This window comes from Podarcis pityusensis (assembly GCF_964106645.2).
Source record: "Podarcis pityusensis genome assembly, chromosome: 4".
NCBI lineage: Eukaryota > Metazoa > Chordata > Lepidosauria > Squamata > Lacertidae > Podarcis > Podarcis pityusensis.
Window position 1 is genome coordinate 226,435 of NC_138027.1, and position 19,724 is coordinate 246,158.

At 59.9% G+C, this 19,724-nt stretch overlaps 3 protein-coding genes across 4 annotated transcripts in view; 2 read left to right on the forward strand and 1 right to left on the reverse strand.

Annotated features, from left to right (window-relative positions):
- Positions 1 to 8: 8 nt before the first annotated feature.
- LOC308476342 (uncharacterized protein) lies at positions 9 to 1,174 on the forward strand (the record flags this gene model as incomplete). Its single annotated transcript, XM_081003884.1, has 3 exons — positions 9 to 187; positions 319 to 763; positions 1,089 to 1,174. The coding sequence occupies exons 1-3, from the start codon at positions 41 to 43 to the stop codon at positions 1,172 to 1,174; spliced, it is 678 nt and encodes a 225-aa protein (XP_080860010.1). The 5' UTR covers positions 9 to 40.
- LOC308475213 (F-box/WD repeat-containing protein 7-like) lies at positions 601 to 7,520 on the forward strand. The gene is made up of 11 exons (XM_081002222.1): positions 601 to 882; positions 2,310 to 2,392; positions 2,523 to 2,661; positions 3,027 to 3,161; positions 4,947 to 5,070; positions 5,153 to 5,289; positions 5,888 to 6,001; positions 6,086 to 6,267; positions 6,354 to 6,579; positions 6,658 to 6,868; positions 7,069 to 7,520. The coding sequence occupies exons 2-11, from the start codon at positions 2,310 to 2,312 to the stop codon at positions 7,335 to 7,337; spliced, it is 1,620 nt and encodes a 539-aa protein (XP_080858348.1). The 5' UTR covers positions 601 to 882; the 3' UTR covers positions 7,338 to 7,520.
- Positions 7,505 to 19,724, reverse strand: part of DNHD1 (dynein heavy chain domain 1) — a gene marked incomplete at its 3' end in the record, with an annotated part of 48,193 nt that continues 35,973 nt past the window's right edge. For both annotated transcript variants that reach the window (XM_081001687.1, XM_081001688.1), the window contains 15 exons: positions 17,906 to 18,055; positions 17,569 to 17,751; positions 15,551 to 15,982; positions 14,999 to 15,440; positions 14,771 to 14,917; positions 14,446 to 14,631; positions 13,890 to 14,068; positions 12,367 to 13,332; positions 12,095 to 12,266; positions 11,929 to 12,015; positions 11,418 to 11,619; positions 9,360 to 9,451; positions 9,106 to 9,258; positions 8,095 to 8,822; positions 7,505 to 7,987 (listed from right to left, as the gene is read on the reverse strand). In XM_081001687.1, coding sequence (XP_080857813.1) covers positions 7,505 to 7,987; positions 8,095 to 8,822; positions 9,106 to 9,258; positions 9,360 to 9,451; positions 11,418 to 11,619; positions 11,929 to 12,015; positions 12,095 to 12,266; positions 12,367 to 13,332; positions 13,890 to 14,068; positions 14,446 to 14,631; positions 14,771 to 14,917; positions 14,999 to 15,440; positions 15,551 to 15,982; positions 17,569 to 17,751; positions 17,906 to 18,055 — 4,602 coding nt within the window. The remainder of the gene's footprint in view (positions 7,988 to 8,094; positions 8,823 to 9,105; positions 9,259 to 9,359; positions 9,452 to 11,417; positions 11,620 to 11,928; positions 12,016 to 12,094; positions 12,267 to 12,366; positions 13,333 to 13,889; positions 14,069 to 14,445; positions 14,632 to 14,770; positions 14,918 to 14,998; positions 15,441 to 15,550; positions 15,983 to 17,568; positions 17,752 to 17,905; positions 18,056 to 19,724) is intronic.

Sequence of the window (19,724 nt, forward strand, 5' to 3'; positions counted from 1 at the left end):
CGGCCGAGTCCGGGCAGCAGCAGCAGCAGCAGCAGCAGCGATGTCGGGATCGACGGGCGGGCCGGGCCCCGGCGGCGGCGGCGGCGGGGGCAAGCTGGACATCAACCGGGCCTGCGTGGCGGAGCTGGAGCGGGCGCTGGTCGGCATCGGGCGCCGCCGGGCGAGGGGCATCGTGCGCAAGCGGGAGGTGAGGGACCCAGGCGTCCGAGGGGCCCGCTCCCTTCCCCGGGGGGGGGACTCCGCTCCGGGCGGGAGGGGCTTCTCCGGGGGCTCCTCTCCTCTCGGTGCGTGACGGACGGGGCGCCCTCTCCCCGCCAGGAGCTGAAGGGCTTCGCCTCCCTGGACGACCTGCTGCACGTCAAGGGGATCACGGCGCGGATCCTGGAGCTGAACAGCCAGCGGATGACCTGCTCGCCGCCGCCGGAGCCCGCCCGAGCCGCCGCCTGCCGGGCGTCGTCCTCCTCGGCTCCGGCGCCCGAGGTGGGCTTGGCGGCGACCTTGGCCCGCGTCTCCGGGGCGGGCGGGGGGCGGGCGGAAGAAAGCCGGGCGGGGGGCGGGCGGCCGGGCCGAGGCTCGCTGAACCCCGCTGCCCGCTTCCCCGCGCAGGCTCCGGACGAAGAGGCGGGTCGGTCCCCGCCGCGTCCCGGGCCGCGGGAGAGCTGGGCACCGGCCTGCTTGGCGGCCGAGGAGGAGCCGGGCAGCTCCTGCCCGCCGGGGGCGGCCGACTCCGAGGATGAGACGAGCGGCGGCGGCAGCAGCGATGGCGAGGAGGGCGGCGGCGGCGGCGGCGACGTCTACTTCTACTACACGGTGGACGAGCGCTGGATCGACTACCTGGAGCGGACGGAGGGCGGCGGCCTGATCCGGCACACGCGGCCCAAGGTGAAGAAGGGGCTGCGGGGGGAGAGGACGGGAAGAGGGAGACCCCCGGCAGAGCAGGAGGCTGCCCGGGATGGGCCAGATCCAGCAGACGCTTCTCCTTCGGAAGCTGCCTGGGGAAAGGAGCCCAGAGAAAGGGACGGGGCTCTGGGGCGCAGCAGCTGAGAGGGGCTGGGCAAGTTTTCGGTTTGGCCTTCTCTTTGGCCCAGGGAGGCTGGCAGGAGAAGAGGGTGATGCTGGCCAGGACCTTCAGGTTCTTCCTGGAAATGTCTGTGGCATCAAAAGCTTGTGCTGAGCGTTTCTCAGGGGTGCAGCCAAGGGACTGGGCTGACCAAAACAAGTGGGTGGGACCACTTGAATTTAATGCCTTGTTCATGATATCTTTTCTTTTCCTCGCTGGAGGAATTTTTGAAGTTGGAGCACATTTTTCCTGTGCAGATTTGAAATCTGCAATTCATGGAGGAGGGGCTGTTGGGGGCAACTAGCCACCATGGCTAAGCATGCTCTGCCCTTCAATGTAGGAGGCAGCGATGCCTCTGAAAACCAGGTGCTGGAAGCCACAGGTGACCAGAGGTGGGGGGAGTGTTGTTCTTGGACACAGATTGTGCCTGTGGGTTTCCATAATGGGCATCTGGTTGGTCACTGTGGGGACAGAGGGCTGGACTGGATGGGCCTTCTGATCAGCAAGCCCAAGAGGGTCAGTGTGGTTTAGACCACACTCCCATTCACATCCCTTTTTGAATCTGCACAATGGGGTGAGCTCCTGTTGCTTTGTCCCAGATTCTGCCAACCTAGCAGTTTGAGAGCGTGCCAGTGCAAGTACATAAATTGGTACTTCTGTGACAGGAAGGTAAATGGCATTTCTGTGCGCTCTGATTTCCGTCACTGTGTTCAGTTGCGCCAGAAGCGGTTTAGTCCTGCTGGCCACATGACCTGGAAAAACTGTCTGCGGACAAACACCGGCTCCCTCAGGGTGAAGCGAGATGAGCACAGCACCCCATCGTCACCTTTGACTGCACTTAACCTGGGGTCCTTTACCTTTACTTGATGGGCCGTTGGCCTCATCCCGCAGGCTCTTGTGATTCTCGGGTGTGTTCTGGCCATCAAGGCTCCAAGGATGAAAGTCAAAAGCCGTCAGGTGGGGAGAGGGCTGCATCTTTATTCCCCACCTCCTGCCCTTACGAGGTTGTTGTCCCAAAGCACAGTTTGTAGATCTGTGTTCTGAGAGAAAGTGTTGAACCTTCCAGTCTTTTGGGGAGGCAGGAGGCATGGGGGCCCTGGCATGGCTGCTGTGCGGTGGAGGCAGCAAGAAGGGCGCCCCACTTGACCTGATGTGGCGCTGCGTGCATTGCATAGCCTTTCTTCTTGCGGAGCCGAAGGGTTTCCTGGATCCGTGTCACTCCATTCCGCCCCATCTCTTTGCATTGCAGATGAAGCGCAAGTCAGAGAGCGGCCCGGATGGCAGAGCCCAGTCACCTGGCAAGAAGCTGTGCAAAGGCTCCGAGAGGGGCAGGTGAGGAGGTTGCGGGTGGCGCTTGGGAGCTCCTGCAAGGTGCCGGGGGAGACGGGGTCTGTCTCCAGCCGGACTCTTGACTTGGGCCCCTGGCCGTGGCATTCTCCTGACATACTTGCTTCCTCTCCAGAGTGTTGGGCCCCTGTGTCGCTAGCCCCACGGCCACCTTTGGGGATTTGCGGAACGCCAAGGCAGGCCAGGCGCGCTGCCGGCATGTCCCCCCAATGACACCACCCCCTGAGCTGCAGGACTGGCTGCGCACTTTCCAGGTGAGCGGCAGGCAGAGGCGCCTGTGTCTGTGTGAGATGCATGAGGCCCTCGGCTGGAGCCAGAGCAGGGCTGCGCTTTCTGGCTGGCTTGCAGCTGACCTTCCGACATTCGGCAAAGGCCTTTTTCCACGAGCCGGGCATTTGGCAGATGTTGTGCTGTGGTGTGTTTCTCATTTCCTATTTTGTTTTAGGGGTTTGATCTTAAAAGTGAGCTGATGCATTGTGGTGTTTCAACATTTAGAAAGCGACAAAGCTTTTGCTTTGATTGCTTTTATGGGCTGCTTTGTGGCCTTGGTTCTGGCGCAGAGACGGGCTGCAATCCTGGGTGTTGCGCTTGATCTCCCCTTACTCCTTTCTCCCGCCAGCGCTGGAGCGGCCCAGAGAAGCTGCTGGCTCTGGATGAGCTCATTGACCGCTGTGAGCCTCCCCAGATCAAGCACATGATGCAAGTGATTGAGCCCCAATTCCAGCGCGATTTCATATCACTGCTGCCCAAAGAGGTGAGTGTCTCGTGGGTGGGGGACCTCGGAGGAAGAATGCAGGGCAGCCGAGAGAGGACAGTGGGGAGTTGTTGGCCGAAGGTGTTGGTGGAAGAATGAGCCTGCAGGGTGTTGTTAGAAAGCCTTGAGCAACAGGTCAGGAGATCAGAATCTGAGCCACAGTCAAGAGGGGACACGATAGGTAGTTGTAAAAGAAGTGAAGAAGTGTGCATGCACACAAAAGCTTATACCAGAACAAACTTAGTTGGTCTATAAGGCAGTATTGGACAATTATTATTTTTATTATTTCGACTGCGTCAGACCAACACGGCTACCTATCTGCGTCTGAAACAAATAAGAGTCAGAACTATTCATACCAGCTACACATTTTTAAAGTGTGCATGAAAACTCACAGAAACACTAGGATGAAGTAACAGAGAGAAACTGGAAGAAGAGAACTTTATCTGAAGTGCAAATGTGGCACCAGCAGGAAAATTGAGTAGAGCCGGTTGCTTTAGCAGGAGATGAGACACATCAGAGAAGGAGCTATTTGATTTGATTACAAGGCCTTGGAAAACTTTTAACGGCAAGAATCAAAGTTATTGGAGAACCTGAAGGCCTGGTGAGAAGCTAAGAGCCAGAGTTCAGTTCCTGCCAAAGAGGAGAAAAAGGAATGAGACAGGCAAGGGAAGGAGCAGCAGCAGAGGGCGTTGCAAGAGGGAGGAAGAACGAATCAGCCCCAGAGAGGGAGGGTAGGAGAGCTTGGCCAAGAGCAAGAGGCGGGTGTCCCAGGCCTTGTCTCTCCAAGGCAGCTGCTCATTGTGCAGCAGAAAGTGATGGAGAAGAGGAAAAAGTGGGTGTGTGGTAATTGGGCAGGGAAATCAGGCCTCTGGGATCCAAAAGATTTCTGGGTGCTAAGGCAAAAGTTGGGCTTTATGCTCAAATTAGGCTTTAAAATGTAAACAGATGCAAAGTACAAAATCTTGGTTTTTTGAAAGTGATTGTTAAATGGTTTTAAATGGTGTTGTCATAAGTGGCAGATGGGCAGAACACTTTCAGTCAAAAGCTCCTTTTTCTTAATTTTTAAATATACAAACATTAAGGGGAGGCTGTCAAAGATGTCAAGGGAGGGAAGAGAAGCGGTCAATGGATTTAGCTCGCTTGAACGTCCGCGTACGTGAGCTAATGTAGCGCACGCTCTCTCCTTGCCTCTCCAGGCCAAAGCAGAACTTCCCTTGTGAGGTGCAGGCTACCATTTTTAGAACAAAAGTGGTGTCATAGGGAGTCCTCTGTAACACATCCAAAGAAAGCCAAATCAGACGGGAGTGGCAAGGAGGACAATAAGAAATGGCAGGAGGATGCTTGGAGGGCAAGAGATTGGCCCAGATGGACAGGACAGGGAGCTCAGCCGCAGACTCTGCTGGATTGGAAAGGCAGGAGAGGCCTTGTGGGCTGTGAAGCAGTTTGGGATTGCGTGGCCACAGTGGCCCTGACAGCTGCTGTGTGGGAGGAGGGCGTGGACCACGGGCTTTCCAAAAGGCCTTTGCCCAAGGCCTGGCTCTGATCCAGCTCTCTTCTTGGAGGAGCATTGGAGGGCTGGTGAGGGTAAAAGGATGGCAGCAGCCACTCACCCACTTTCCCAGCTGTGCGGGACCTGTTGGTGTCAGGTCATCTAGATGGCAAAGTCTCCACATTGCTTTGGTGGACGTGAGAAGCTGCCCAGCCCAGCCCCGTGCTCTCCATGCCTGGCTTGCCATTTGCACCCAGGGAGGCCTTTCACGGGAGGAAATCGTGTCCCTTTTGCAGTTGGCGCTCTATGTGCTCTCGTTCCTGGAGCCGCGGGACCTGCTCCGGGCGGCGCAGACCTGTCGCTACTGGCGGATTTTGGCCGAGGACAACCTGTTGTGGCGGGAGAAGTGCCGCGATGCAGGTGAGGCTCAGCTCCTGCCCGGTGTTGCTTCCCGGCTGCCCTTGGGCCTCCTCCCTGTCACAGCCGCTTCTCCCTCCTGCAGGTATTGAGGAGCCCCTGAGTCTGCGCAAGCGCCGGCTGCTCAGCCCAGGCTTCATGTACAGCCCCTGGAAACTGGCCTTCCTGCGGCAGCACCAAATCGACATGAACTGGCGCGGTGGGGATGCCCGCCCCCCCAAGGTAGGGGACCTCTCTTGACCCCCACCATTGGGGTGACGTGGTGCAGGGTTTACACACCTCGCCATGGCCTAAGACGCTACTCTGGGATCTCCGGGGTGGCTGCACGATGGGGACCAAAGAGCAGGCTCTGGAGGAAGAGCAACCCAATGCCTGGGTGCCCAGCTGGGTCCCAGTCCCTGTCCTATACCAGGCAGGGGCCAGGGCTCAGTGGTGGGCTGGGACAGACATGTGCCCCATACTCTTGAGAGCTGCTGCTGCTGCTGCTGCTGAGCTAGGTGGACCAGGCAAGCACCTTTGACTTCTGGCAAAGAAGATCCAGAAGGTAGAATTATTCTGGCTATTCACAAATGCGGGATGGGGGGGGGGGGGAGAGACTTGGTTGCTCCTTGAATTGGGGCTGTCACTGTGGCTGAACCTCCAGCCCTTGCAGAATTTGAAGTCCGCCTGCTTGATGCCAGCTCCTGACCGCTGGGCCTGGTCTCAAGCCTTGGAGAACTCAAGGCCACTGGGCTTGGGGAGGAAGCTGCCCCTTCCTTCAACCGCAGAAAGGGGGTGCAGGGTGATGCCGGCTGGCCTGCTAATTCTCTCCCTGGACCAGGTTCTGAAGGGCCACGATGACCATGTCATCACCTGCCTCCAGTTTTGCGGCAACCGCATTGTGAGCGGCTCAGATGACAACACGCTCAAGGTGTGGTCGGCTGTCACCGGGGAGGTGAGTCTGGGAAATGGTGCTGTGGGCGGGGGTGGCTGTGGCTCCGCCTTCCTGGCTCTGAGCATCTTCCTCCTCCTCCCGCAGTGCGTTCAGACCCTGGTGGGGCACACGGGGGGTGTCTGGTCTTCCCAGATGAGGGACAACATCGTCATCAGCGGCTCAACAGACCGCACCCTCAAGGTGTGGAACGCGGACACGGGCGAGTGCGTGCACACCCTCTACGGGCACACCTCCACCGTGCGCTGCATGCACCTCCACGGCAGCAGGTAGGTTGGGGGGGGGAGTCGCTCCAGGGACCCCTCCTGCCCCTCCTGCCTGGGACTCAAGCTGCTTGTCTCTCCTCCCTTGGCAGGGTGGTGAGTGGGTCCCGGGACGCCACCCTCCGCCTCTGGGACATCGAGACAGGACAGTGCCTGCACGTGCTGATGGGCCACGTGGCCGCCGTCCGCTGCGTCCAGTACGACGGGCACAAGGTGGTGAGTGGCGCCTACGACTACACGGTCAAGGTCTGGGACCCCGAGACAGAGAGCTGCATCCACACCTTGCAAGGCCACACCAATCGCGTCTACTCCCTGCAGGTGAGGGACCCCGACCCCTTCCCTCCCCACCCCCCGAGTCGCACAGCCCCTCACTCCTCCCACCCCTCTCTTGCGCAGTTTGATGGGACCCACATTGTGAGCGGCTCCCTGGACACCTCGATCCGCGTGTGGGACGCCGAGAGCGGCAACTGCCTGCACACCTTGATGGGGCACCAGTCCCTGACCAGCGGGATGGAGCTGCGCGACAACATCCTGGTCTCTGGCAACGCCGACTCCACGGTCAAGATCTGGGACATCAAGACGGGCCAGTGCCTGCAGACCTTGCAAGGTGGGTGCTGCGGGCAGCTGGCTGGGCTGCAGGGACCTGAAACTCCCCATTGGCCCTCACCAAGTCCTGGGGGGAGGCTTTTCTCCCTCTGGGCAGAGGCCTGCCACCAGGGGCGTCCTCCAGGAAGAGGCGGCTGGGCACTTGTGGCTGGGCACAGCAGCTGATGGCTGCTTCTCACCTTCTTTGCCCCCCTTCTGCAGGTCCCAGCAAGCACCAGAGTGCCGTCACCTGCCTCCAGTTCAGCTCCAAGTTTGTGGTGACCAGCTCAGACGACGGCACCGTCAAGCTGTGGGACCTCAAGACGGGCGAGTTTGTGCGCAACCTGGTGGCGCTGGAGAGTGGCGGCAGCGGGGGGGTGGTCTGGCGCATCCGGGCCTCCAACACAAAGCTGGTGTGTGCCGTGGGGAGCCGCAACGGAACCGAGGAGACCAAGCTGCTTGTTTTGGATTTTGACGTGGACCTGAAATGAGGAGGAGGGCTGGACTGGCAGGGGGGGCCTGCGGGACGGGCATCCCCCCAGGCGCGAGTGAGTGGTTCCTGGCCGCGCACCTTATTTATAGCTCGGCTGCAGGGCCCTGGGCGGCTGGCAGAGCGGCAGAGCACCCAAGTCTGCTTTTTGTACACACTAATAATATATCACTTTATTTCTGTACATGGCTTTCTCTGTGTCATGTGGGTTAAGCCCGGGAGGGGGGAGGGGGCTCTGGGGGAGGGGGCAGGGCGCTGCCTTTGCCCCGTGCTGCCGCCCCCCTCCCAGCGCAGGAGGCTGACGGCGTGGACACGCTGCTGGAGGCACAGCTCAGGGCCCATCTTGGAAGGCAGGCTCAGGTGCAGGATGACGCGCTGGCTGCCCAGCGCCACGGGGACCTCGGGGACCCCCAGGTAGACGGGGCACAGGTACTTGTTGGCCGGGAGCTTGGGGGGGGTGCCAGCGGAGGCCATGTCCCAGGTCAGGCGGGCGGCCTGGATCCAGATGGTGGGCAGCGGGCAGGGCTCGGCCGTGCGACTCTCCTGCAGCAGCCCACTGTGGGCCTTCCAGAAGGCGTGGCGCAGCTCCAGCCCGCTCAGATAGATGCCTTTCTCGGGGGCGCTGGTGGGGGGTGGCCCACTGGGAAGGACCTGGCAAAGGAAGGCAAGAGGGAGGGGGAAAGGGGGTGCTCAGGGACCGGGGCTGCGGGGCCTGCCCCTGTGCCCACCCCCATGCCCGCCCGCCCTCTCCTCCCTACCTGTTGGTGCAGCTGGTAGCGGTGCAGCTCCTGCCTCTCCACGCGAGCCCTCTCTTGCAGCACGGCCAGGAGGAGGCGGCGGGGCTGGTGGAAGGCGGCCAGCTGGTAGTGGGCCACCAGTGGCCCGCTGATGGAGCCCAGGTAGCTGCACAGGAGCTGGGTCCGCTGCTTGAGCGTCTGCAGCCAGGCCGGGGGAGCCTGGGGGCCGGTGAGGGCGTAGGGCAGCCAGGGGCTGGGCAGGCAGCCCTGCTTCAGGTGGTAGAGGATGGTGCTGCAGCGGCGGGAGGAGCAGGGCTCCCCCTGCAGGCGCTCCTGGGCGCAGCTCAGGTCGCGGCCCACCTGCTTCAGCAGGGCCAGGAGGATGCCCGCCTCCTCCAGCAGGAAGCGCTGCAGGGGGCGCGGCCGGGGGCGGGCCTGCCCTTGCGGGGGGCACCCCTTCCAGCCCACCTCCCAGCCGCACTCGCTCAGCTGCTCCTGCAGCTCCTGCACCAGCCGGGTCCCGTCCCGCAGCAGCTGCTCCAGGGCGCCTGTCTGCGGGCGGCAGGGGGCCCGGCGGGGCTGCCACAGGCCCTGGGAGGCCTGCAAGGCCACCAGCAAGGCCTGGCTCCGCTCCGCCAGCATCCGCTGCTGCAGCGCGCTGCACAGGCCCACCCCGGCAGGCTCCATGGGGCTGGGCAGTTGCTCGATGCCGGCCTGGGTGGCGGCCGCCGCCTCCTCATCCGTGTTCCCTACAGGGGGCAAGGAAAGGGAGGGGGATCAGCAGAGCACCCAGCGCCCCCACCGGCAGGCTCTTCCCTGCCCTCTTCAAAGGCATTAGCCAATTCACGAAGAGCCCCGCAATGGCCACCCACTGCCGCCACAGCTGGAGGAAGCAAGGCTTCCAAATACCCCTTGCCGGAAACCGCAGGCGGGGAGGGTGTTGCTCCTGTGCTTGAGTCCCGCTTGCGGGTTTCCCGCAGTGAGAACAGGATGCTGGGCCTGACCCAGACGGCTCTCCTGATCTTCTCTCACCTGGGTTGGGGCAGCCGACGACTGTGGCCACGAGCTGCTGGAGGCTGGAGGCTGGCTGCAGGGGGGAGGCGGGAGCCAAGCAGGCCTGGCACAGGCTCTGCACCACTTGGGCGTCACCGCTGTCCAGGATGTGGCCCCCATAGAGCATGGTCCCTGCAGAGGCAGAAGAGCCAGCCGTTTTTCGGAGGGGGCCTTCAAGGCCTTGGCTCTTGCAGGCTTCCCCTTGAACCCCTCACTCAGCCCTCTTTCCGTACCGGCCAGCTCCTGCAGGGCTTCCTGGGCTCCGTCTGTTAGGCAGCTCAGCCTCTCCTGGATCCTGAGCCCGGCCAACACTTCCCCGTGGCTCCTGCAAGGGCAGCACAATCTCAGGCACAGGGCAGAGTCAGAGCAAAAACCGCACTCCTGGCTTGCCAGAGTGAGGACCGCCTTGGCCCGGGGGGGGGGGGGGGCGCCTGCTCCCAACTTTCTTATGGGTCTCAGCAGCTGAGAGGAAGAGCCCTTGGACAGTGGAACAGAAGACCTTGGCAGGGGACGGGCCTTTCCTTCACTGAAGGATTTTAAGCAGGAGTCTTTAGCTGTGATTCCCGCATTGCAGGAGCTTGGACTAAAGGACCCTTGGGGTGCCCCTACAATTCTGGTTCTATGAAAGATTCTTGGGTAAACTTCATTTTGGGATCAGTGGGAAACAGGTTAAGAAACAGGAAGTGAGTATAAATAGGTGGTTCTCCCAGTTGTGGGATGTAGAAAGTATTCCAGTGTGGCAGCCATGAAAAAGGAAATTTGCATGTGAGGGATCAGTAGGAAAGGAACTGAGAATAAAACTGCCAGTATCATCATGCCGTTTCAGGAATCTGGTGTGTGCCCACATTTGAAGAACGATATACAGTTCTGGGCACCTCCTCTCCCCTCAAAAAGGTTATTGCAGAGTTGGAAAAGATTCAGGAGGGGCCCCCTGAGGGGGTGGAGCGACTCCCTTACAAGGAAAGGGGGCAGCATTTGGGACTTTTTAGTTCAAAAAGTGAGGGGCAACATGGCACACGGTAAGTGGAAAGGGGAAAACCTTCTCCCTCTCTCATAACCCTCAAACGCATAGATGTCCAATGAAGCTGAATGCCAGAAGGGCAGATGGAAGAAAGTTCTTCCTGCGGCACAGAGCCAGACGATGGCCCTCACTCTCGCAGGAGACAATGGCGGCGGCCATCTCTAAAGAGGAGCCACAATGGCAATCCTCTTCCTCCACCATTGGGGCAGCTGCTGGAAACCGCGCGAGGGGAAAGGGCTCTGGGGCTCCTGTTCTGCCTCTGGTTGGCCACGTGGGAACCGGAGGCTGGGCTGAATGGCCTGATCCAGGTGGCGGCTCCTACACCCTCTGTGCTGTGCAGGGCTGATGCTGGGACCTGTGCTTTTTAACTTTTTTTGTGAGGGTTGTGTGAGCAGTAAGGTTCCCAGGTTTGCTGTTGATACGAAATTGTTCAGGGTGATTAAACTCCAGCGGGATTATGAGGAACTCCAAAGGGATCTGGTCAAAGGGGCTATCAAAATGGCAAATGCAATTCAACGCAAGGAAAAGTGATGTAAGGTAAAGGGACCCCTTACCATTAGGTCCAGTTGCGGACAACTCTGGGGTTGTGGCGCTCATCTTGCTTTATTGCAAATGCAATACAGCTCAAGGAAAAGTGATGTACTTTGGGGCAAAAGAAACCCCTAAAAAGTGGGGTCTGGACTGCTGTGGCCAACGCAGGAATGAGCTCATGGGGTCCCTTCCTGCTCAGGACCTTCTTGGTTGGTCACTGTGAGACCAGAAGGCTGACTAGATGGAGCCCCTTTGGCCTGATCCGGCTGCTGCCGGACTCCTTAGGTTCATCCTACTTGGCAGCTTCCATGGGTGCATCCCGGGTACCCTCCAGTTCACCTGCTCTGGGGAGCCCTGGTGAATTCTGTGAGGCACAGGTAAAGGGGTCTTCCTCCTGCTGCTGCCAGAAAGGGCTGCAGGAAGAAAGCCCTCAGCTTTTCCCTGGCGGCCTGTCAGCTGGGAGATCCAAGCCCTCATCCGCTGCTGCTGCTTCCCACTCTGCTCCCCCCCCCCCTTTGCAGCCAGCAGCCCCCTCTGTGGCAACCCTGTGGGCAAGGACTGGTTTGTTAGCCCACACAGGCAGCTCCAAGAGCAGGGGAAGAATGGGGAGCCCACAGGTGGCGATTCAGGGTGCTTTCCAAGTAGCATAAAGCAGAGGAGGAGTTTCCAAACTCCCATGAGATGTACTGGCAGGCTCTTGGCCTCGCTGCTGGACAGGGCAAGCACCTCCTTCACTCACCACAGGTATGTCTCTGCCTGGGTCCACTGAGCATAGGTCTGCCTGTAGAGCAGGACCCCATAGAGGGCGAGGAGGGGCAGCCGCTGCTCTGTGTCTAGGTTCTGGGTTCGCCCCTGCAGCCAGTAGTGGCTGCGTGCCAGGATGCCCTTCAGCTCCAGTGGCATATCGCAGAAGAGGGAGGTGGCACTGCGCTTCAGGAGTTCTGTTGGCACAGAAGAGAATCAACCACCACAGCAGAGGCCGGGAGGGACAGTAAGGACAGCCGAGGCCATGAGAAGTTGCTCAGCTTCTGTTTCTCTTGCAGAGGCAGGTGGAAGGCCCTGTGGCAGAGCCAGCGGCACTGGGAGAGCCCAGATGACAATGAGCAAGAGGGAGCGGGTCCCTGGGAGAGAGAGAGATGCAAAGGGGGGCAGTGCGCCTCTTCCCCAAGGTGTAGGCAGGGTGTGGAGAAGCCCCTCTGGCTGTGCCCCCCTGCGGCATCAGCCTCCCTCCCTCCTCCCTGGCCTGGTACCTGGCATGGAAAGAGGGGCGTCAGCTGCAGTGATGAGCCACAGGCGGAACTTGGTGTGGATCTCGAGGCCTCCCCCTGGCACCTTGCCTGTGCAAAAAGAGGGCAAGGTGAGAGGGGCTTTGGCTGGGGGGAGGGAGACGCCTCCCGCTGCTTCCATCCGCCTCACCTGAGGATTTCACCAACTGGTCCAGCAGCTGCAGCAAGTCGGGGTCCCAGTGCTCCTGGAGGTGGCAGTTGGTCAAGACCAGCCACTTGCCTCTCTTGCTGCAGATGGGCAGCGTCCGCCAAACCCGCTTGCAGGCATCTGGGGTGCCAAAGGAGATGACTACCACACTTCCCTGCAGGGGTGGGGCCTGGTTACTTGCTCTGTCCTCCCAGAGGGACCCAGCTGACACCTGCACCCATTGTCCCTCCCCCTCCTTGTGCCCCTCGTCTCACCCCTCGTCCCCGCTGGGTGGCCATCTGCTGGATCCAGAGGAGCGGGTGCATGAAGCAGCCTGGGGAGCTGGCCGAGGGCGTATGGAAGATGATGGGCTTGTTGGCCCGGCTGTAGGAGTACGGGTAGGTGAGGGCCATTTCCTCGGTGAGAGACCAGCCCAGCGAGCAGGTGGTGAGGGCCGAGACCACGCTGCTCATGGCAGAGGGACACAAGATGCGCCACAGGATGGCGCGCTGGAAAGGCCTGAGGTGGGCGTGGCTGGGACACAGGGCCAGCCCCACCATGGTGGAGCGCAGGCGGAAGTACTCCTGCCACTGGGCGGCCTGCCCAGCCAGGGAGGCCTGCAGCCCCTGGAACCCAGGAACGTTCTCCAGCAAGCCGCACTCCTCCCAGGCCTCCGCGCTCACCCAGCTGGGGCAAGGCACCCCGGCCGGCGGCTGCAGAAGCTCCTTGGCCGCCGGCTCCCGCAGGCCCTGGCAGAAGGCCAGCCACTCCAGCGGGGTGATCTCCCCCGAGACCTTCAGCGTGGCCATGGCCCCCAGGAAGAGGTAGAGGAGGCGGTCCATCTCCCGCAGGCAGGGCACCGCCTCGGTGAGGCAGTGGTGGAGCACGGCCTTGCTGAGCTCCAGGAGGCGCGACTCCAGCGACTCCTGCTTGGTGGTCTCCTGCCGCTTGGTGGAGAGCAGCGCCTGGCGCACGTGGGCCATGCAGACGCTGCTGGGGAAGCTGTAGGAGGGGTGGAGGCGGCAGACCTGCTGCAGGGCCAGGTGCAGGGCCACGCCCAGGCGGGGCACCATCCGGTACTTGTTGCACAGCGCCGCCTGGTCCTGGTGCTGGGAGACCATGTGCTGGTGGGTGGCGTGCAGGGCCTGGATCTGCGTCTGCAGCAGCCGCACCATCGGCATGAAGTTCTCCTCCTCCAGCAGAGAGCGCTGCGGCTGGGCAATCAGGGCCACCAGCTCCTCCTGCGGGGAACGGCCACGGGGCTGGGCTGAGCGGCCTCTCCACGGCCGCCCCACGGCCCCACGCCAAGCCACAGGAGCCCCTGCCTCCAGCTCCTCCTGTGGGGAACGGCCACGGGGCTGGGCTGAGCGGCCTCTCTACAGCCGCCCCACTGCCCCACGCCAAGCCACAGGAGCCCCTGCCTCCAGCTCCTCCTGTGGGGAACAGCCACGGGGCCGGGCTGAGCGGCCTCTCCATGGCTGCCCCACACCAAGCCACAGGAGCCCCTGCCTCCAGCTCCTCCTGTGGGGAACGGCCACGGGGCTGGGCTGAGCGGCCTCTCCACGGCCGCCCCACGGCCCCACGCCAAGCCACAGGAGCCCCTGCCTCCAGCTCCTCCTGTGGGGAACGGCCACGGGGCTGGGCTGAGCGGCCTCTCCACGGCCGCCCCACGGCCCCACGCCAAGCCACAGGAGCCCCTGCCTCCAGCTCCTCCTGCGGGGAAGGGCCACGGGGCTGGGCTGAGCGGCCTCTCCACGGCCGCCCCACGCCAAGCCACAGGAGCCCCTGCCTCACTCACCTCCGTGGCCTCCAGCTTCCCCTCCAGCTGCAGGATCCCAAACTGCAAGGCCTGCTGGTTCTTCAGGATCTCCTTCCGCTCGGCCCGCAGGACCTCCACCAGCAGCAGCTCCTCCAGCGCCTCCTGGCTGAGGCTGAGGTCAATCACGTTCAGGCTCTTGAGAAGCTCGTGGTCCACCTCTGCAAAGAGGAGCCAGGCGGGAGGCAGGGCCCAGCCGTCCCAGTCACCCGCCTGCCTGCCACTCTCCGCCGATGGCTGGCTGCGGGGTGGAGGCACCTTGGGCTCTTGTCCCCCCACACTTTGGGGAACCCAAGTAGGTTGCTGCCGTGCTTTGACAGTGCAGCTTCCAATACTGGGCGAGAGATCTGCTGACTCTAGCTTTGCTTCCACCCGCAGCAACTGGAAGTTTCCAAAGCCTCTCACCCTCTCTGAGAGGGGAGCCGAAGATGGCTCTCAGGGTGAGCAGCGAGTGGCTGAGCCGCCTCCACCCACCTCAGCTCCCTGGGGAGGGGTTCCACAGAGGAGAGCCAGGAGGGCACTTGGGCACCTCCCTTACCTGCAGCCAAAGCCTCCAGAGGCAGCTCAGTGCACAGGTAGAGGCGGAAGCAGGGGGGCACCTGCGCCAGGTCCTCCGTTGACTTTGAGTGGAGGGCACCTCCGAACGATTCCTTCTGCATCAGCTCCTCGAGGGCTGGGCACCAGGGGACGTTCTTTTCAAAGTCCGTCAGCAACACAGGGGTGCCTGTGAGGAGGTGGGAGCCAAGCAGCACATTTGCCTGAGCTCACGGACGGCGCGGGCAGAGTACAGGGCTGCTGAAAGAGAACTGCACCCTCCCAGGGGGCTGCCAGCAGGGGCAGGGGCACCACCTTCCTCCGCTCACCAAGGCTGGCTGCTTTGCAGAGGTTCTGCTCCAGGTCTGGGTCTGTGAGCGACAGGACCTCCAGGTTGTCTTCCGCGATCTCTATGGAGCTGCCCTGCTCCACCATGTCCGGCACCAGGTCAGAGATGGCATAGACCTGAGAATCCGCTGTAAAGAGGGGTTGGATGAGAAGCTACCTGCAGGCAAGGCCATGTGCCTGACACCCCCCCCCCCGCACACCCCACTCACCCTCTTCCATGGCTCTGGAGGTCAGCAGCCAGAGATAGGCCTGCTTGTCGGGGTCCACCAGCAGAGGCCAGCGGTGAGCCTGCGTGTGGGTGCTGGAGAGCAGGATCATGCCCACCAGGCGGCTGCTGGGGACCTTGGGCTTGTGGACTCGATCCCAGAGTCGCTGCTCTGGAGGAGAGCTGAGCAGGGACGCCAGATGCAGGGGCTGTTGCACAGCCAGCAGCAGATCGCTGTGGGAGGCTGGGCCAGGGCAGGGCAGCTCCTTCTGCAGGAGCCGCCTCACGTCGTCCGGCCCGAGGGGCCCCCAGGCCCCGGCACACACCGCCTGCCACTTCTCCAGCAGCTCCTCCCGCCGCTGCGGAGGGAATGGGCCCAGGTAGGAGAGGCTGGCTGCGGAGAGGAGGGCATCGCCATAGACAGTAGTGCGCTGGGATTCCAGGTTCTAGGAAGGAAAGCAGAGGCGCCAGAGGGCTGAGTCTGGGAGAACGGCACCCTCGCCTCGCAGGGCACGGGGGGGGGGGACATGGGTGGACAGCCGCCCACCCCTCTTACCCTTGTGACAGTTGTCCAGCTGGCCATGTGCTCGGCCACGGAGCTCTCGACGGTGGTGGCCTCCTCTTTGGCCTGCAGGGAGTGGGTGAGCTGGTGCATCAGCTTCTCCTGGCGCTCCTGCTTCTGCTTCAGCTCCTTGATGCGCAGCTGGGTGGCATCTCTCAGGTATTCCGAGTGCAGGCGCCGGTCGCCCAGCTCCACCTTCTCTGCGTTGATCTGGGCATCGCAGTACTTTAGCCGTGCGATGGTCGGCTGCCAGTCGAGCAGGGCCCAGTGGTACCAGTAGGTGGCCGAGATCCACTGGAAGAGGGCGGCAGCAGCCTGACTGGCACTGGATATGCTGCTCTCCGAGATGCGCTCGTGAGTCACAGCCCGGCCCAGGGCCTCAAAGAGCTCTGTGGTGAGGCTGTCCTTGGGGTAGAAGACAAGATCCTGGAGGGGGAAGCAGAGGGAGGGAATGGGACCCTGGCCTGGCTTTTCCACCAAGGAATGAGGTGCAAGAAACACTAGGCTGCTTCTGTTCAAATGCCCCAAGCTAAAACAACCGGTTGCTTACCATGAAGATGGACCAAAGGGGAGCACCTTCTCCAGCAGTCCCAGAAGCACCCAGGGGCCTGAGGGGTCTTCCAGCCTGTCCACCTCGCCAGCTCCTGCACATGGCCTCTCCTCTGCCTGGCTGCCCTGCCCCTTTGGTCACAGAGCATGGGAGCCACTCCAGAGGTGCCCAGGCCTGTGCAGAAATGAGTTTTTTTGCCATTTCCCCTCCCATTCACCCAGTCTGGAGAGGCCCGTTTGGAGCTCTTCACAGTCTCTACTTGTTTTAACAACTCTGAACAGTTTAGTATTGTCCGCAGACTTGGCCACCCCACTGCTGAGCTCTAACTCTGAGTCGTTTGTGTGCAAGTTAAAAAGCTCGTGTCCCGATCCTGATCCTTGGGGCACTCCACATTACACATGTATTTGTTCAGAGAACAGACCATCTATTCTTACTCTTTGCTTCCTGTGATTTAACCAATTCCATAGTCACAAGAGGACTTCTCCTCTTACTCCTTGACTGCTAAGCTTACTCAGGAGTCTTTGATGAGGGTCTATATCAAAAGCTTTTTGAAGCTTTAAGTGCATAATCTTGACCGGATGAGCCCAATCTATATACTCTCAGCTAGACTCTCAGCTCCTGTGGGCTTCTCTGTTCTTGGGTGCAGCCCTCCTTGAAAACCAAACCATAGATATTAAACTCATCAAAAGAAATAAAGCAAATACCATGCAAGGAAGGAATTACTAACCAGAGATGTGTAAGCATTTATTGTTAACAATCAGTATGTATCAGAAAGCAACAGAATGAAAAGAAATTAAAGACAAAAATGGTTCAACAGAAGTGACTGAACCTAACAGATATATCCAAAATACAGTAAGAAATGTTATTGGTCTCTCTCATTTTCTTGCAGAGGAGGGGGAAGAACTCTGTTGCAACAGAAATATAAAGATCTGCCTTGTTTTCACTGGATCCTGCCTCCATCCACTCTCCTCTGGTTGATCATGGCTTGAGGGGACTCAAGAGTCCCTTGGAGGAGCAAAAGGCAAGCCCCACTTTTTCTACAACCCTTGAGGGATAATTTTATATATACAGTATAATGTTTTATTCCCTTAAGGATATTTCCCATGCTTTGTGAGGACTGCAGTGATGTGTTTGCAGTATCTCTGTTGTGCTCAATTACTTTCCTGTTCTCTTACTGCAGCTGATGGTTTCAGGTTTTATCCACTGGTAGTTCCATGCTAATCAAATCCACATTTGCTGTTTCGCTAGCCATGCCTCCCCACCCCCTCCCAGGAGGAAACAGGCTGCTTTTGCCCCTCCCTTTGTCAAGGACTTGGCGCAGCTGGAACAGCCTTTTGGTCTAGGCTAGGGTCTCTCTCTCTCCCCAGGCGGGCTGGTCCAGAGGGGAAGCGGAGCCTTGAGGCTCTGGCTGCTGGGCCAGCCCCAAGAGCACAGGAGCCACAGGAAGGGCTCTGGGCCTCACCTCATAGAAGTTGTCCCTGTTGAGGAGCAGCTTTGCATTCTCCCAGCCCGGCTCCTGCTCAAACATCAGGCAGAGGATGTCCGTCACCATGACCACAGTCTCTGGCGGCTGGCGATAGCTGCGCAGCTCCTCAATGTCCTGCACCCGGAGCATGGCCAGGGCCTCCTTGTAGTCCTTGTTCACCTGAGAAGAGAAGGGTCACTGGGATGAGGCGGGCAAGGGCCTTCAGGCTGGGCTCTCCTCACCTGCCCCCTCTGCCACACCTCCCCTCCAGATGGCAGCTGCAGGAGGGCTGGTGACTGAGCAAGACCTTCCTCCCCCCCACGTGCCCCCATACCTTCCTCATGGCCAGCTCCCTCCCCTTCTCCAGAGCATCCCGCTCCTTGGTAAGAGCATCAATACGCGCTTCATACAGCTCACACTCCTTCTCCTGCTGCTTCAGCACCTCCTGCTCCCGCTCCACCTCCCGCTGACTGCAGATCACTTGCTGCAAGGCAAGGAGGATGGGTGGGGTGAAAGGAGACCACCCTAAACCGCAGCAGTATCTCCAGAACACCTGGCTGCCGCTGGCTCAGGCCACATCCGGTCCAGCGACCAGTTCTCACTGTGGCCGGCTCTGGTGCGCCTTGTGGGAAGCGCACTGGCACGATGGGTGCCCAAGAGCCTCTCTCACACATAGTGGGGGGCAGCCTTCTCTGATGAGGTGCATCTGCCTCAGTTAGCACTAACAGAGAAGTGGGAGTTTAAAATATCCCTGTTCAGCCTAGCACTGAGGAAAATTCACTGTTTTAAAAATCTGTGTATTGCTTTTGATTGTTTTGCTATTGTTTGCTGTCCTGGGCTCCTTTGAAAGGAAGCGGGGAGGGATAAATACCTAAGAAATGATCCACCACAACTTGGATTCTGGGCCCTCTGACACCAGAGAGACCACGGCCATCCTCACGGGAAGACACACCTCTCGACTCTGACCTTTGTCAGCTAAAGGATTTTGCTTTGTGGGACCCACCTTGCTTCTATATATTTAGATGCTTATATACCACCAATTCATACCATAAAATATAAATTAACATCAAAGTCACTAGCCAATCAAATTCAAGCAGTTGCATAGGCTAGTCTGCATAAAAGAAGTCTTCAAGAGACACTTGGAAATCCAAAGCCAGAGTGGCTCCCGCTGGAAGAGGGCTCCTCAGCTTGGGACTGGCAGCGCTGAATGCCCGACTCCTCAGGGAGGCCTGCAAGACAGCAGACAACCAGCAGCACTCCTCCAGGTGACCTGCGATGGAGCTGGGACCCAAGGGCTCCTCGAGTTGTCAAGGGCTTCATATATTAACACGGGACCCTTCAACCTGACCCACGTGTGTGGGCAGACAGTGCAGATGCCCCTGTCAGCAGCCAGGATGCGACCTTCAGTGCTAGCTGGAGCTTCTGGACCAAGCTCACAGGCAACACCTCATTGCAGTCGTCCAGCGTGTGGGCTGCGGTGGTTGGATCATCCCGATTTGGCTGCAGCTAGCTGGTCAGAGGCATTCTTAGCCAGTTGCTGGAGCCTCTACCGAAAAAGGTACCCAGGAGTATCCCAAGCTATGTGTCGGCTCTTTCAGAGAGAGGGCAGCCCTGCCCAGAACAGGCAACTGATCGGTCTCCTGGGCATGAAAACCACCTTCCCACACAGCCTCTGTCTCCCCAAGATTCAAAACACCCAACATGCTGTGAGACAGGTTTGCCTCTATGGTTTGTCCAAATCCACTTTCTATAGTTTCTAACCCTCCACAATAGAATGGGATAAAAGACGATTTCCCCTTTCTTCCTGATTCCATTCTGAATATCCAAATCTTATTTACAAGCCTTGCCCTGTTCCCAGCTTCCTTTCAAATCCCTCTTTCCTGCAGTTCCTTCTGCTCCAGTAAATTGGTCAGTGCAACTGAGCTGCCAGCCCAGAAGAGGCTGCTCTGATGGAGGAGACTCTATGGGCAGCCTCCCCTTGTGAAGACTTCCAGCTCTGCACAAAAAGGGGAAAGGCAGCCCTCAGCAGACGCCTTGTCTTGCTCTGCTGCTGGGGCAAAATGGGCTTCAGTTGCTTTGGAGGAGCAGCTCTTAAGCCTTTTGAACCAGGTCCTTCACTTGAATATGGCGCCCAGTGAGTTCCAGGTGCTTTA